The sequence below is a fragment of the Onychostoma macrolepis genome, chromosome 19 (genome assembly GCF_012432095.1).
Source record: "Onychostoma macrolepis isolate SWU-2019 chromosome 19, ASM1243209v1, whole genome shotgun sequence".
NCBI lineage: Eukaryota > Metazoa > Chordata > Actinopteri > Cypriniformes > Cyprinidae > Onychostoma > Onychostoma macrolepis.
Window position 1 is genome coordinate 24,188,971 of NC_081173.1, and position 17,891 is coordinate 24,206,861.

Consider the following 17,891-nt stretch of genomic DNA (forward strand, 5'->3'; position numbering starts at 1 on the left):
CCCTGATCCTCCCTCAGCCTTCGCTCCACAGCGCTCCCTGCAGGACTGCTTCAGCATGTGCACCATGCTAACTGCAAATGCATCATGAAGTCTTTCTCAAAATAAATTGGTTAAGTATCAGAACAATTAAAAATAGTAATGTACATAATAAAGACAGCTTTACTCTAGGTAATGAATTAATTTAGTCCTTTTCCTTAATAGTCGTAAACATAAATGAATTGTACTTTCACATTACCATGATGGTCATATGAGCAGATTAATAAAAAAGCTCAGTTGAAAAGTGATAAGCGAAAGCATTTCAACTATCTAGGGCAGAACTGTACATGACACATACTGTATACTTTATTATTGTTTTCATATTGAAATGAAAAATATTTCATATTGGTGTGCTTGACTGGCCAGCAAATTCTCACCAGAGAATCTATGAGGTATTGTCAAGAGGAAAATGAGAAACAAGAGACCAAAAAATGCAGATGAGCTGAAGGCCACTGTCAAAGAAACCTGGGCTTCCATACCACCTCAGCAGCGCCACAAACTGATCACCTCCATGCCACGCCGAATTGAGGCAGTAATTAAAGCAAAAGGAGCCCCTACCAAGTATCGAGTACATATACAGTAAATGAACATACTTTCCAGAAGGCCAACAATTTGTTGAGATAGTGAATTGGTGTGTTTTTTGTTAAATGTGAGCCTAAATCATCACAATTAAAAAGAACCAAAGACTTAAACTACTTCAGTCTGTGTGCACTGAATTTATTTAATACACTAGTTTCACAATTTGAGTTAAATTACTGAAATAACTTTTCCACGACATTCTAATTTATTGAGATGCAACTGTATATAGGCCTATTTAACTTTTTACTAGCGTTTTAAGCTTCGAAACATTTCATAATTCTGAAGGTTCTCAGCTGTAGGTTCATTTTTAATTAATGAATTCAATAAAATAGAATGCGTCTATAATACAAAAGGAGAATTATATTTATTGCTTAATTGACCTAGTTTGCCAAACTCCATGCCTAATAACATTAATAAAACGAATTTTACAGAATTTTTAATAAAGTTATTCGATTATTTGTAGATTATATTTAATGGATTACACATTCTTGAAAACATTTGCAATCGCTTTGTAAAATGTGTCGTCATACATTTTTGGGCTGCATTTACACAGTTTTGACCAGCAGTTGCTACCAGCCTGGAGTTTCGGACACATCGAAACAGTGAATCATTTAAATGGTTCAACTGACTCAGAGATTCATAAAGCTCATGTCTGGAACGTTGCAAAACAAAAACAAAGTTCTGCGTGAATGCTGCGTAGCTCAGTAGGTTATGAAACAGATCTAGATTATTACTGTTCTGTGACAGGATCTAGGGCAAGCATTAAATATTAATACAGTGCTATTGACCCTTGCTGAGAGTGGGATTACTTTACTTTTAAGGTGAAATGGATTACTTTGAAAGGAATGTATCTGTATGTTTGCTTGTTCAAACGGAGCAGAAATACATCTTTACACGCTGTAAGCTTGATTGTGTCATCATGTTTTGTTGGCATTTGAGCAAGCTGCCAGCACAGGATCACAATAATAACATGACTTGACTGCTTTATCCTAAAATCAGTAGCATGGCAGATCATTTGCATGCTTCAGTAGTTTTAAAAGAACAGTGTCAGTTACATAACAGCAATGAGATGAGTGAAGACTCTTGGCCTTAAGACAGTCAGCGTGCATTGTGAAAGCCAGATGTTTGCAAAACAAACAAAGACTGTGAGAGAGACTGTGTGGTCTAAATGTATTTCTATTGAAGTGGTACAGTTTTAAAATATAACAATAATTCCAAAACTAAAACAATGCATTAAATGTTCTTTGTTGGCCTTGTGGGACAGTATGATTTTTTTTTTTTTTTAAGAAATTAATATTTGTATTCAGCAAGGATGCATTCAACTGATCAAAAGTGACAAATAACATTTGTAATGTTATGCTACTTTTTAGAACTTTCAATTCATCAAAGTATCCTGGAAAACATGCATCACAATTTCCACCAAAATATGAAGAGCAGCACAACTGTTTTCAATATTGATAATAAGAAAGTTTCTTGAGCGCCAAATCAGCATATTAGAATGATTTCTGAAGGATTATGCGACACTGAGGACTGGAGTAATGATAATGAAAATTTAGCCATCACATGAGAATTTTTTTTTAAGATCAATCAAAACATGAAACAGCATGCAAATTAAAATGCAATAAATATAACCTTGGTGAGGTTATATAACATTAAAAAATCTTACCAACTCCAAAACCTTTGAATGGTAGTTTATCAGTATGTAAACTCATTAGTAGTCATTCATGTGTGTAATTTTCACTTTTGTTAGTTTTATTCAATCCTCTCTCATCCATGTTAATACAAATATGTAATCAAGTGAACGTAAATGAACAGAGTTGATTGAATTAAATAATGTGTCATGCCAGCTTTATTTGCCGTGTGATTGTTTTGCCAGTATACTGCTGGTGAGTGTAACAAAAACTGATCAGTATCATATAGGATGTGCCTTTGAAAACAACAGAGATGACATGAGCGACTAAATGCCATTGAATAACATGCAAAAGACAGTCATACTGGTTTATCCCTGCAAAACTGGGCCAGAGGACGGGGTTGTTGGTCACACAAGTACACACTCATATTCTGAATATATTGCAATGTTGTACAAACAAAGCAAAAAAAATGGGTGTAGAAAAAATTTCACTCAGAAATTGCTGGTAAATGAGCAAGTAGCTCATTGAATTAAACATGAAATTTTAAAGAAGAAAGACTTAAATACACACAAAAAAATCAGTAGCCTAGAGTATTTTCTTGTAAAACATACTCCAATAATCTTTCACATGAAACTATAATTCCTTGGTTCAATCATTACACAGCATTAAAAAGTGACTATAATGCTAACACAATAGAAGTATGCATGTACAACACAGTGAGGTTTCCAGTGACCTCAGTTGTCCTCCTTCTAGCAACAAAGTTACATAATCTTAATAATTTACATAATACATGCATCTTGTTGTCACAAGCTCAATAAAATCAGTTCACACATGTAAAACTTGAGTAATCCAGCTCAGCTAATGTATGAGTGAATTTAACCATTTCAGCTAAGTTACACTTACAGTGCAACAAATTCTTTCTCTTTGCTGCATTTACTTGGTTGGAATTGAACAGAGTTTAATTCCATTTGATTTAATTCGGTTGTGGACTGTGGTTCTACATGTTTGAAACTGGTTTTCTTCTACAGTATTAACAGTAGATAGGATTCATTGCTAATACTGGCAAGGAATGCAGGTCAATGACAAGGAATTTTGTTTGTATCATTTACACTTTGGAAGCATATTACAAAATCATATTACTAGAAATGCACTTATCATGAACCACACTCGTCTCTCAAAAAAAAAGAAAAAACAGAAAAAAGCTGTCACACCCTAATGAACAAAAGCCGAAAGGTAGCTACGTATTAGTACTTTAAAAGCACATATTAGCCTCAGTGACCGTTTGTAGTCTGCCTTGTTTATGAAAGTGTACCTGTGTATTTAAGCCCTTTCCCCCCCTTCTTTTTAACAGATTTTTGGACTTTGTGTGGTTTGTGTTGGTGTTTATTGAGGGACTTTATCAAGAAATTACATCTTCTTAAAAGAAGAAAATTCAATTTAAGAACATTTTCAGTCAACAACATGCCTTTAAACAGTATTCACAGGCTTTCTGGTTGTTGCCGGTTTTAGGAGCCAGCAGATGGCGCTGTTGTCGACACTCTGAGAGACAGTGAGGTGGAAGCTTCATTTAACCCAGCTCTCCCTAAAATCATTTATATGTTATTAAATACGGACGATAACCTATATTCTAATACATCACCTCAGCAACTGTCCATAAGTGAAAAAGCAGACGTTACATGATAAAGTTACAAAATTACGTTGTGAAACAATTTTTTGAAAAAAATACATCAGTGCATACTGGATATCTGAATATAACAACTGTCTACAGCATATAGCGTGATTTTTCATAGTTCAGTCAGAGTGGGTTCATTCTCAGCATGGCTGCAAAACTGCATTTTTGTGGCACTATGACAACTGGTCTGACGGTTTGTTGTCATTAAATGGAAAATATCTGTGGTACTGTGGAAGTCTCACAAGAGGACATATTTGTAATACTTTTGTGTGCATGTAATTTGAAGGAAAATGTAGCTGAAGCATTCTGGGAAAGAGAGCAATAACATTAACCAGAAAACATGAAAACAATACACAGAAATGTTTCCATAGTTCAGATTTCCATTTGCTAAGTCACAAATTAGTTGATAGTCATGAATGAACACTGCATCTTTTCACATCTGTACTCAATAGAAATATAGATGTAGGTGATAGAAATGAGTGTAGAAAGTTTATTCATGTGCTTTGATACAGCTTAATTGGCATCCTATTACATATTAAGTGAGCCAATTACACTGTCTAGACAATTTTATTCAGGATTTCTGTCCGTAAAAGGCTAAGATTAAGTATTTTCTCAGATGAATTATATATGTGATGGCATCACTAATGAAACATAAGTATTTCTTTTTCTCCAGTCTGGATTCTGTACTTTCTATTAGTTCTGAAATTAAGATTCTCATTTATGTTGTACTTTTTTTCTTATTTCATAAGGAATAGCATATAGGATATTTTCAGGCACTGAAAAAAATCTATATTGTGTACATTTCAAATTCCTATATTATGCAAGCACTGCCTAATACCGCATCTGTGTTAAATCATCTTCAGTCAATTTCTTTTTAATTATACTGACGCATCAGGATGTTTTGGCTAGGTCATATCTAGCACAGATGCTGAGGGGGAAATGTAATTGGCTACTGGGCATTCAAGAGTGCAGCTTTAAGCTTCCTTAAGCTGTTCAGCTGGCAGCTCAGTAAGATCAAATCAATTAAACAAATATAGACATTTTTACTTTAACAGTGTGTTCTCACTGCCAAAAACTTTCTTGTATCAGCTGAAAACATTCTTGTGCCACTGGTTTTGTTAATTTTTTATTTATTTATGTTAATTGTATACTCTTTTCTCAGCATCTTCCTCATGCCTAACATTCAAAATGTTTCCAGTAAGAAGCATAAACCAGTCCAACCAGTTCCCGCGACCCTAAACCCCCAAACCCCCACAACTCATGACAGTAACTGAGCTCATGTAATCAAAACTGAAAGTATTACCTTTGTTAGTGTATATAAATGTCTTAGTAAGACAGAGACACAGAGAACATCATTTCGTCTTTGACTCTCAAAGAAGATGCATCTCTCAAAACACTGAATGAATGAAACCTGTGAGTATTATAGTATATTTTCAGTTATTGCAGCCCATGTTTTTTCGTTTTTTTTAACAGTTTTATGTATTTAAAAGTGAACCATGTTCTCCTCTTTTAATTGTATCGAAATATTTCATTTTAACAGACACTTTTGTAAACAGAATGCATTAATATTATTACTTATCAAATATGAAAAGCAATATATTTGATATGCAAATCCTGATCATGCATCCTCCATCTAACCTTAGTACATCTTCCATAAGTAGACAAATCTATTTTCATAATGTTTAAATGTAAATGTATATTATAAATTTAATGATATTCAAATGTCTTACAATCAACATTATTATTAAATATAGAAAACTGCCGGGCTCTGAAGCAAAAGATGGAGAACCCTGATGAAAGCAGTGGCATTCAAAATGAGGATAAACAAGAAGAAACTGATGGTATAGATATAAATTCATTATTTAATTATTTAATGTATTCGTACTTTATATTACTTTACTTTACTCTTTAACAAAAATTCCCCCTCCTCCAGGTCACATTAGATTCACTGATGTCGGGCCGCACTCGGTGCACTTAGATTGGGGAGATCCAGATGTGACTGCAAATGCACAACAAAAATTCCAAATCGAATGGAAGAATGAAGAAACAGACTTTACTAAAACAACAGATACAAATCATTTTGAGATAAAACAACTTTCACCTGGCACAAGATACAACATCACAGTAGTGGCAATTGGGAACAACTGCAAGAAGAGTTTCTCTGCATCTGTGTGTACAGGTAAACTTATTGCAAACTGCTTACATTTGTCATGCAATTATGATAAAGTACAATTAAAATAGCATTTTCAGTAGCTTAAAACTTTTACTTTGACAAACACTTTCATACTAGGCTCCTATTTAAGCAATATCTAACAAGCAAGAGTTCTGTTGTTCCAAATAATAAGCAAGTTCAATCATTGAAAAAAATGATTGATGACTCCGTGTCTTTGAAAGAATCATTTGTGTGAATGATTTTTCCACTAGATTCATCATTATTTGTGTTTACTCATGTATTATTGTTTTTTTCATGAAGCAATACCGGCACCTGAGAATTTTGAATATATCTCAGAGGATGCAACAACTGTAAGACTAAACTGGACGTCACCTCAGAAAATAGATCCCAGTCTCTACAAATTCCAAGTGATTATGTATAAAAATGAAGAGAAAACAGAATCAATGACTGTCAAATCAAATGTAAATACTATTGTAATGATAGATCTTCTTCCTGCCACCGAGTACAAAGCTACAATAATCACAAAACTGAATAATGACAAACTAAGTGAACCAGCGGTTTTAATCATCTATACAAGTAAGTGACTGCTTTAGGAGCCTTCTAATTTACATCTAGTACATTTTTGTAAAAACATGTTTTATAATCCTCTACAGAGCCACTTCCACCTGAAAACCTGCAGATCAAAAATGAGGCAAGTTCTGCTTATCTGAAATGGACAGATCCTTTTATGGATGACGAGATTCCTCACGTATTCAGGGTGATCTGGAGCAGCGAAGCCAATGCAACGGAATCCCTTACAGATGAGGCAGAGATTAATGTATCAAGTTTAAAACCAGGAAGTGAATATACCTTCTCTGTCTGCACTTTAGTTGAGTTAAATGGTACAACACTTGAGAGCTCTCCTGTAAAAATCACACAAGTGAGTTGCTATTTTTTCCTAATCAAATAATAAGACCAGTATGACTCTGCTGAAAAAACCAGCATGAGCATCCATACTAATGTAGGTTGATTTATGCTGGTTAGTGCCAGTTTGGTGCTTCCTGTAGCTCAAAAAGTAAAGCATGATGCTACTAATATCAATCTCATGTTTTCAATCCCCAAGAAATGCATGAACTGATCAAGTAAGTATCCTGAATGCATTTTAAATTGTTCAAAGTAACGTTAAAATTTTAAAAGAAAACTAGTTATCAGCATTCCAAACATACAGTATATCCCGGTCTTTTCAGCAGAGAAATAATCATATTACGCAATCATTTGAAACGGATATATAAATGGCATAACTTTGCATTGCAGACATAACTATGGAATCCTTGTTAAGGGATCTGGGACTACACCTGAAGAATAAACTGACTTTAAAGTCTGTGTTGGAATTACGGAAACCGTCAGATGTGGTCGAAACTGCACATAGTCTTAGATCTTTGCCGTGGCTTTTCCTCAGAAAGCTCATGATGGTCAATTCATCAGCCAGAATTATAAAGTGTGCTTCAAACTGTAACCCTGAAACGTGTGAAGAAAGCAGCAACATCGCTGAGACATCTACTGGTTTCCATGAAGATCAGAAAGGAATCCATCCACTAGATTTGATCACAGCTCTGTTCCACTGTGCCGATCCTTTCCTCCAGCAAGAAATGGCTCTAAAAATGTCAGTGTGTCAGTTCTCTGTGCCTTTGCTGCTGCCAAACTGTGACACAGATGAGTGCACTCTGATGCTTTGGGCCTTGAGGGACATAATGAAACAGTTTAGATCGCATTCACTGGAAGAAGACGGTACTTTAGAGGAAAACAGTATTGTGCTAACTGATTTGCCCCTGATCTCTTTCGTCAGGCTTGGAAAAAGCAGTATGTCCAAATCGGAGTTCTTGAACAAACTCCTCAGCAACAGTCAGCATCATCATGACACTTTTTTCCACAGGCAACTGGAAAATGGGAACATTCCGAGAAAGATCTCTAATGGGCTTGTTGAAATGAGCTGGTATCTCCCTGGGGGAGAGGAATTGAATGACAAATTCAAAGAGCCAGTAGCTGTGGCTAATCTCCGTGGGGATATTTCTGCCTTTAAGTCCCAATTCACCTTCTTGAACCAAATATCCTCTGCAATTTTTCTGTTCTGTGATGATTTGGACTCAAATCAGACATTTCTGGAATCTCTGCAAATTAGATCAAAATTGGTTCTGGTTTGCACCACAGACGGTGCAAATTTGGGAGACAATCTGACACAAAAGATCAAGCCATACTCAGAAATCCTTAGGGATAAAAACATGAATGATTTTAAATTCGTTGAAACACTGCAAGAAGCTGTTGTTGATATACTTGCGGATTCTACTAAAATGAGTATTGAGAAGATGTCAAAGATCGCACCAGAGCTGGGGATTCTTGTCGATGAAAACAATACCGTTTGTCAAAATGCAAAAAAAAGAGCAGCCCTGATCACACAAGACATTGCAAATATACCAGAATACAAAATGAAGGAACTGTCATTGCAAGACAAAATATGGAAAGAGATCTCCAAACTGGAGAAAGAGATGTGTCGACTCAAAGCAAAGAAACAAAACATTGAGCACTACAAGAGTGAACTTAAAAGTCAAATCCAGAAATTACAAAAGCAACAAGGAAGCAGTAACATGAGAGAAACGATCTATCAATTCATCTCTGGCCTGAGCTGCTCCCCAGATGAGCAGTTATACTTTCTCAAATGGATGAAAATAAATTTAGATGATCTAACAAGAAAGCACCTGTCAAAGCTGGATGAGCAGTATAGGGATGCATGTAAGAATTCCTCAGAAGATAAAGATCATCTCAGAGATCTGGAAAATAAGATTGCCAGCAGCTCTTTAGGAGTCCAACACTTCATGAGAGAGATAAGTCAACTTTATGAATCAGCACACTCCCAAAAAAACAAGAAGTACACTGCCGTGAAGCAATTGCCAGAGATATGTGCTCAATTAATGCTAAATGGGTTTCCTCTAGAACTTATTGATGGAGAGGCATCAAACATTCCCATGACGTGGATTAGAGATGTGCTTGCGGCACTTAACAAACTGACATCTCCTCACAACATAATACGAGTTGTGACAGTTTTAGGAGTTCAAAGCACTGGGAAGTCGACTCTCCTCAACACAATGTTTGGAGTTCAGTTTGCTGTAAGCAGTGGCAGATGCACAAGAGGCGCCTTCATGCTTCTAATAAGCGTGTCTGAGGAATTCAGATCAGAGCTTCAATGTGACTATATCCTTGTAATCGACACAGAGGGCTTAAAATCTCCAGAGATGGCGAAACTAGCTGATAGTTATGAGCATGATAATGAACTTGCGACTGTTGTTGTTGGGCTTAGCGACCTCACTATTGTCAACATTGCCATGGAGAATGCTACAGAAATGAAAGACACATTGCAAATTGTTGTGCATGCCTTTCTCCGCATGAAAGAGGTGGGGAAAAGGCCCTGTTGTCATTTTGTGCATCAGAACACTGCAAATGTTGCTGTGCATAGAAATGTCATGAAAGAGAGAAAGATTCTCTTGCAGCAGCTAGATGAAATGACGCAAGCAGCTGCTAGAATGGAGAAAATGGGTGACAACAAGAAATTTACAGACATTCTAGAGTACAACATTGATAAAAACAACTGGTACATACCTGGATTGTGGCTTGGAGTTCCTCCAATGGCACCTGTTAGTACTAGTTACAGTGAGGAGGCGAGTAAGCTGAAAGATGGCATACTTAACATTTTTAAAGCAACAAAAGGCCAAGCACAGAATTTCTTGGAATTTGAAGAATGGGTACGAAGTCTCTGGAAGGCTGTCCAATTTGAGAACTTTATTTTCAGTTTTCGCAACACCCTCGTTGCTGAAGCATACTCCAAACTTTGTGTGGAGTACAACAAATGGGAATGGGCTTTCAAGAAGTACATGATTGGCTGGTACACAAAATCAGAAACTAAAATCATTAACACAGGTGTAATGTCAAGAAATGCACTTAATGTTGACAGAGTAGCGGCTGATTTAAAACATGAAGCTGCTATTGAGCTTGACAAAGTGGAGAAAAGCCTTTTAGGTAAAATTGAGCAATATTTCGAAAGCGAGGCGGAACATGTGCACTTTGTCGAAAATTACAAGGAGGACTTTTTAAATAGTGCAAGAAGCCTTCGAAGGGAGACTGAGACAGATCTAAGAAACAAACTGGAGAATGCTGTATTGATACAGAAGGGAATTGAAAAGGTGGAGTGTATAAGACAAAATCAAAGGGATACCATGAAAGAAAAAGTGCTCAACTTGATCGCTGCCTGCAGGAATACAAAAAACCTCTCTGATAGACAACTAAATGAGGAATTTCAAAAAATGTGGGATGAAATTTTGAAGCAGTTTTCCCTCACAGCACTACCAATTTATGAAGTGGGGAAGGAAGCATACAGAAACTTATATAGCAACTTGGAAACAAAAGGTGGAGCTGTACGTGAGATGCTTTTAAGCGTCACTAGTCTAGATCAGTGTGGCACTGGACCTTTCTATGCAACGACTGTGAAAATGAACATATTTAAAAAACTCAAGAATTCCCTTCGGCCTGGGCAGAGGAATAGAAAACACAAATTCATACAACTGTCTTGTGATAAAATAATACACGAGAGCAATGTATTCATTTCGTCTAGAGCAAGAACAAAATCAGACTATAATGCTGACGTACAAGAACTCTTGTGCTTCATTGATAAGAAATTGGAAGATTGCAAAGATACAGAGATAAGCCCTGAAATTGAAGCATCTCTCAAGATCCACATTTGTGGGAACGCAACAAGAGCTTTCCAGAAAACGCATGACGACTACATACAGAGTAATGATCCAATGAAATCCCTCGAGAAGTTCAAGGAGCAATGGTTAGCAGACTTTAAAGACCTCTACTACCAGCGAGACCAATGTCAGAAGAAGGCAGAGATGTGTGCCATGAAATGTGTCGCTCCTGCCGTGATGGAATACATCCAGAAACGCCTTGGACCTGACATTGTGGATGAAATGCTGACAGGTGAAAGAGGCTTTGCTTTTAGCACACGAACATTTTTCCAGTGTTCACTTTTAAAAGAGCTGCTTCAGGATGACGACTTCGACAAGATTTCTGCGTATGTGCAAAATTACGAGAAGTTTGTAACTGAGTGGATTTCAGAGAAGATCATTGAACATTTTTCAAAGGAAGACGCCTTTCTCAAGTTAGAGATGAAACATTTGAACACAATTGTCAGCAAGCTCAAAACAGCTATTGAAAGTGCAAAAAGCATGACAAAAAACAGCTGCAGTTTCATGACCAATGTCTTCACATGTCTTGATAAAGAGCTGGTCATACCAATTGACACCCTTAGTGGAACTCTGGCTTTAAACAACTCGGACCCTGCTGAGTTTGCAGATTGCCTCAAATCATCGATAGAAAAAATGCATAAGACCTTAGCAGATCAGCTACGTGGTGTAAGGGATGTGGAGACCAAGTTAACTAGACTCTCAGTGAACAAACCTCAAGAGGAGCTCTTCAGCAGAGTGTTTGGCTGTGGGGAAATGTGTCCATTCTGCAGTGCGCCTTGTGAAGCTGGTGGAAAAGATCATACTGAACATTTTGCCTCAGTTCATCGGCCAGAAGGTATTGGTTACTACCACTGGATTGACACAAAGAAATTAGTCCCTGACATATGCTCGTCTCTTGTCGCTAGCGAAAAACAATTTCGATGTAAAGACACAGAACATGAGTGGCATCCACACAAGGAATACAGAGAGATCTATCCTGACTGGAGGATACAGCCTGACACTAGTATTGAGGCCACTGACTTCTGGAAGTACATCTTTACTAAGTACAACACGAAATTTGCTAAGACATACAATTTAAAACCAGCTGACATACCTGCTGATTGGCATTGCACCTCTGTACATCAGGCAAATGAATGCTTGGATGACACATTCTTGTTGAATTCACACAAAAATAAAGATGATGATCCTATCAGTAAATAATGCAAGTAGAGCTGAAATGGACTGAAATCATGTCCTACGTTCACAGGCTCAATGACCAGCGTTGCACTTCCCAAAAGCATCAAAAGCCCAAGTAGATTGTAGAACTGTAGCCACCGATGGGGTTATGGGAATTCATAATATTGCACAGCAGTTTTATTTTTGCTAAATGACATTCAGTTAAGAAAAAAAAAGATCATTTTTGAGTGCATTATCATCTAATAAAGTATGTAACCCCAATATTGATTAACAATGAAAAACATTTTTATTTTCATTTATATTACTATTAAACATTGCTCGGATAAAACAAGATGAATGACCTTTTGGTCACCCTTTATGTCTTTCTCACCGTACTATAAACACACTGACTGTGGCAAATATTTTACGCTATGAACAGTGTCAACAGTTTGAAATGTTTTATAATTTTACATGTGTGTACTTCTTGTAAAAAAAGACAGAATAGCAATAAAAAACATGTATTGCCATTTACTAAATATAATTATAGAAGATACTTGGAAAGAAAAACAATAAAGCTCTTGATCTTCATTAATTGGTCTCTGAAGTTTGACATTTAACAGTCTGTGTGGTGTAAGAGTCAATATGAAGGAAGGGCTACCTCTGATGGCGAGTGGACGGAAGACCATGAACCGGATTCGTGACACTAATCTAATTGTCATGCCATTCGAATTTCATATTAAGAATTCTTTTAACCCAAAAAGCAAATTATTCTTCCTTAGAACTGGTTTTCTTTAAAATACAAATCTTGCGTAATAAGGCTATCTGTAATCAGAAGCACATTTAAAACTGGAATATAATTTAATTTCATTCACATGTTTCATAAACACTTAATCCTTTCTGGATTACAATCCACCATCAAAACGATACATTTGATTATTCTAGCTGCTGTGAGAAAAGGCTAAACGATCCGCCACCTGCAGGATCCTCACATACGATAGCATATTAGTCAGGATAACATATCTTTATGTTTACAGATATGATGTAATGACGCAGTGCCATGCTAGCGAAAACCTACCCATACTACTCAAATTAGAAAACATTATTATAAGCTAACAGTTGTGACGACAGTTTTGAACATTGGCTGGTTATGTACTTGCTCAAATATTGATTTCGGATCATTTTTAACCAAAAAAAAAAAAAAACCTTACGGACTGCAGTTTTAAATATACTATATAAAAATGACAGATTTCAGGAGAGGAGAAAGTAAGAGGGTAACTTATCCTTCTGTACTTTACAGTGCAACAAAATCTGCTCTTTTATTTGAACAGAGTTTGATTCAGTTTGACTTAACTTGGTTCAGACTGTGGTTCCACATGTTGATGTTTTTCATTCAAAGTATTAACAGTAATTACTTATGATTCATCTCCATTACTGGCAAGGAATGCAGGTCAATGACAATAAATTATTTGTAGTGTAATTTGTAGTGTAATTTGGAAGTGTAATATTACAAAAACATTACAAGAAATACATTTAAATACGTGTTTTAGTGACCTAATAGATGCACTTTGTGACAAATAAAAGCTGAGAAGATATAATTTTGATTAAAACTTCTTGTTTCAAAATGCCTTTAAAGCTTATCAGATATTGTAAGCACCTCACATTCTTTGGTTTCATGCAGGCCCTGGAAGTTATGTAACACATTATAATCAAATAATGAATTGAATTTTCTGTAGATAATGTAAAAATAAATAATAAAACAAGTCACATAGACACCGCAGGACAGGCCAAGTATTCATCAGGTCATGATATTCAATATGCCTTTTCTTGAGAATGAAGTGAAACTGGATGATGGTCAAACCTCCAATTGAGGAAAAGAAAAGAATCAAAGGACCAGGCCTGTTATATTTAACACAGTACTGATGACTATTTTTAAATTCAGAAACAAATAGTGTGTGATTTGACTTAGTTCAATAAAGAATTCTTGGCAATCTTTTGTATTTGTTCCTGTGCTGGTCTGACCTGTTAGAAATTATTAAATGGAATATGTCACATTGCAAGAGAGTCAAAAGAGAAGTTATGTGTAATACCTGTTTATATGCAAATGTATTTATGAACAAAATGTAGACTGCATGATGGGAAAGAGAGCACAGCAATCACATTAACCATAAAATATGAGTAATATACACAGCTGATGCTTTTCAAAAGTGTATTCAATAGAATTTCAAAGGTGTAGAAAAGTTAGTGATCGGTTTGTATGGTGTACTATGATATATTAACCTCCCAGGTAGCCAAAACGGTTTGGCCCGATAATGGCCCAGATCCGGGAGGCCGGAAGAAATAACTCTGGAAGCTGTGGTTGCCAGACTCCGCATGGACATGGGATGAATGACACCCCAGAATCGGCCCAAATACACTGGACTGAGTCCGGCTGCCTAAACTGCCGGCATTGGGCCACAATCACGCCGACAAGAATTGAAACACTTAACGAGTACTGGCCTGAGTCTGGGTACTGAAACTGAGCCAACAACACCGGCATTGGGCCACAATCATGCCAACCAAAATGGTACACTTAGCTGGCACTGGTCTGACACTGGGTACTGAAACTGAGCCAACACTAGGTTACAATCATGCCGACACCTAGTCAGTTCTAGTCTTATTCGCTAAATTAAAAAAAAAAAAAAGTAATTACAGAATTACAACTTCTAAAATATGTGTATTAAAGACTCCTTCCAGTTTTTACATAAAACCAGAGCTTTGAATAATTAGTTTTTCCACAAGATGACATTGTTATCTTAAAATCTATAGCATCTACTTCCAACTAAAATAAAATATATATTTTACAGTGTCCTTGTTAAACCTGCATGTACTTATGCATGTCAACTAAATATGTCACCTTCACAAAGATTAAGGGTTTGACCCTTACACCATTTCTTTTCATGGCATCCCCATCAACTACTCCATGAATTACCCCATAACATCCACATGTGCTCCATGAGCAGCAGCCATCTTTTGATGAACTTTTCAATCTCTCCATCTGATGCACTGCCAGTACTTGCACAGTACTTGGTATTTCTTTGCACTGACTGAAGAAAAAAAAAAAAAAGATCAGTCGCAATACTATAGACCAGTGGTGTCAAACTCAATTCCTGGATGGCCGCAGCTCTGCAGAGTTTAGCTCCAACCAGCTCCAACTCACACCTGCTTGGAAGTTTCTAGTAATCCTGAAGATCTCGATTAGCTGGATCAGGTGTGTTTGATTATGGTTGGAGCTAAACTCTAGCACTATGTCAGCAAACTCACAATTATAGCTTCATTATAAATAAATATTACTTTGATATTATATGTGTAGAACGGTTTATTAAAATGATATTACATGTTAGATTATCAAATGTTTACTCACCAGGGTAGCAAGTTCTTCTGGTCTTCTGGCAATTAGCAGCACAAAAAGTCTGTCAGATTTTGTCATTAGATGTCAAAGCTAGTGCGCATGTCTTGAAACTCATATAGCAAAAATAATGTTAAAGTTCCCTTAACCACTTTAAGCTTGTTTTATTATATAAATTAAATCATTAATTTCCAAAAATGTAGCCTAAAGAAAAAAGAGAATGTTGGATAAAAGGAAAAAATATTAAATTAAAATAAAATAAAAAATACACTAAAAATAACATAACATGGGCAGGTAAAAGATATCATGTTTAAGTTAAAGTGTCACTGCTACATACCATTTACCACATTGTAAACGGAGACCCACCCCAGCACTCAACCTAAACTGGTCCGGGTATGCATGCCCATATCTCAGCCAAAATCAGACCAGCCCTTATGGTCCGTAATCGGGCCGAATGTGGCTAAATGTGCCGTGTCTCAGTGCAAATTGGGCCAGATCCACACATCCAAAGCCTAGCCAAATCTGGCAACCATTACTAAGCCAGAGCTGGTTTATTGTTGTTTGTGCATATTGAGATTTGTCCAGCAGGGGGCGGTAACGCATAGTGTATGGCAGTGTTGCCAATTTAGCAATTTTGTTGCTAAATTTAGCAACTTTTCAGACTACCCTAGCAACTTTTTCTTCCAAAAGCACCTAGCAACAAATTTAGCAATTTTAAAAATTTATTTGGCAACTTTTAGCAACTTTTGATAAGTGACTCAGACAATTAAAAGATATTTTCCATCCAAATTACACAAAAAGAAAACCAAAGATGCCTAGCAGTACTCCCATCATGTGAATTGAGTTAGCTGCTATTTGCAATTCTTCAATTTAATAATAATAATAACTGAATAATTGTTCATTTATGATACACTTTGTTAGTAGCTTGTACTTGCGATTGTTGATCAGTTAGTACGCTGTAAGAAAAATGGAAAAGATAGGCTACTAGTAATTTTCCAGGATGTTATCCATTATCCATTGTAACCCTGTAACCCGAAAACACAATGCGTAATTTAAAATGCAGGTAAAAAACCAATACGGAAAATTCTTTCATATTAACATAAGTTTATTGTGCCCTATTTTTACAGCCTTTTCTTGGAGTTTAGCATACTAACTACTAATACACTGCTTAAAGCATTATTGTTGAGAATGTGTTATATTACTAGTTTACTAGATATATAAATAAAAAAAATAAAAAATAAAATTGTAATCATTCAAAAATGTGTAAGTGTTCAATAATTCAATGTATTTTAAAATACAGTAATTTATATTTTAATATAATATTTTGCATATTATTTTACAAACAAATCTAAATGAACATATATAAAATATATATTTTTGCTGAGATTTGATGTTGTGACAATTTTGCGCCGTGATTACGCAATGACGTCATCGCGCAATGACATCACAACGTCATTTAGCAACTTTTAGCAACAAATTGACCTTCCTTTAGCAACTTTCTCTGAAAATTAGTTGGCAACACTGGTGTATGGTTTGGGGCACTATTAAAAGGCTGTGAAGAAGCGCATTTCTGAAGGCGGAAGTCTCCCCCGATTAGAACGGTGCTTTACATTTCCGGTTTCTAGTGACATTTACATATTTTCAGAGCCGATAATATAATGTGAAACCTATGAAAGTCATTTTTAAAAAATCATGTGGCGCCATTGTTTCATCACTTTACAGTGTCGCAATGGAACGTCTTTTTGCAGTAAAGGACCAGTCATAGTTCAATGAGTGGGAAGATGACCTGAAGCGACGCGAGGTTAGCTGCACTGAAAACAGATGAGTGAACATACAGCTCCCGATCTGGGTGAAGTTCATGGGATTTTGTACGCAGAATGATAAGAGCAAACATTATTTTAACATATATTATTATTTCACACTCAGTATTTTAACTTAAGCGCTGCCTGCAAGACAGATTTTCTGATATGCAAAACAAGTACTTTAAAGGAATTCCTTCGCTTACTGCCGTTACTGTTGCAGCCAACAACAGCACAGCAACCCTCCGCACATTTTTATATGTAGTTATATTGAAAAAGTTTCAATTCAGTCTATCTTTTTTTTACCCCGTTTTAACGGATTTCTATGGAGACCGGAACACGAGAGCACCCAAACGGAAGTTAGAATCCATCATGGCGCCGCTCATCGGTTATTCAGGAAAAAGGTCTATAGAGTGGTGGAACTATGATGTCACTTTGTAGGCGAAAACCCGGAAGCGAGTGCATTTTAGCACTTCCGGTTCCATCGTCTAGGGCTGTAAGGGTGTGTCCGAAATCGCATACTTCCCTACTATATAGTATGTGAAAAACAGTACGCGAGGCGAGTAGTATGTCCGAATTCATAGTATTCGAAAAACAGTAGGCGAAAAGTACCCGGATGACCTACTGCTTCCGCCCGAATTCTGTAGTAGGCAAACGATGGACACTTTACTATCCCATGAGGCCGC

General features: G+C 36.4%; 1 protein-coding gene across 1 annotated transcript; it reads left to right on the plus strand.

Annotated features, from left to right (window-relative positions):
* The first annotated feature begins 5,698 nt into the window (after positions 1-5,698).
* On the plus strand, positions 5,699-12,669 carry LOC131525152 (interferon-induced very large GTPase 1-like). Its single transcript, XM_058752522.1, has 6 exons — positions 5,699-5,759; positions 5,852-6,097; positions 6,392-6,667; positions 6,745-7,010; positions 7,268-7,274; positions 7,385-12,669. Exons 1-6 carry the CDS (start codon positions 5,699-5,701, stop codon positions 12,064-12,066), a joined length of 5,538 nt encoding a protein of 1,845 aa, XP_058608505.1. The 3' UTR covers positions 12,067-12,669.
* Positions 12,670-17,891: the final 5,222 nt, after the last annotated feature.

What these genes read in the sequence shown, in the direction of transcription:
- LOC131525152 (XM_058752522.1), top strand. Translation starts at nt 5,699, where the DNA reads ATGGAGAACCCTGATGAAAGCAGTGGCATTCAAAATGAGGATAAACAA. An exon ending in TAAACAAGAAGAAACTGATG is followed by an intron (nt 5,760 to 5,851) that starts GTATAGATATAA and finishes CCCCTCCTCCAG; the next exon opens with GTCACATTAGATTCACTGAT. An exon ending in GGTTTTAATCATCTATACAA is followed by an intron (nt 6,668 to 6,744) that starts GTAAGTGACTGC and finishes AATCCTCTACAG; the next exon opens with AGCCACTTCCACCTGAAAAC.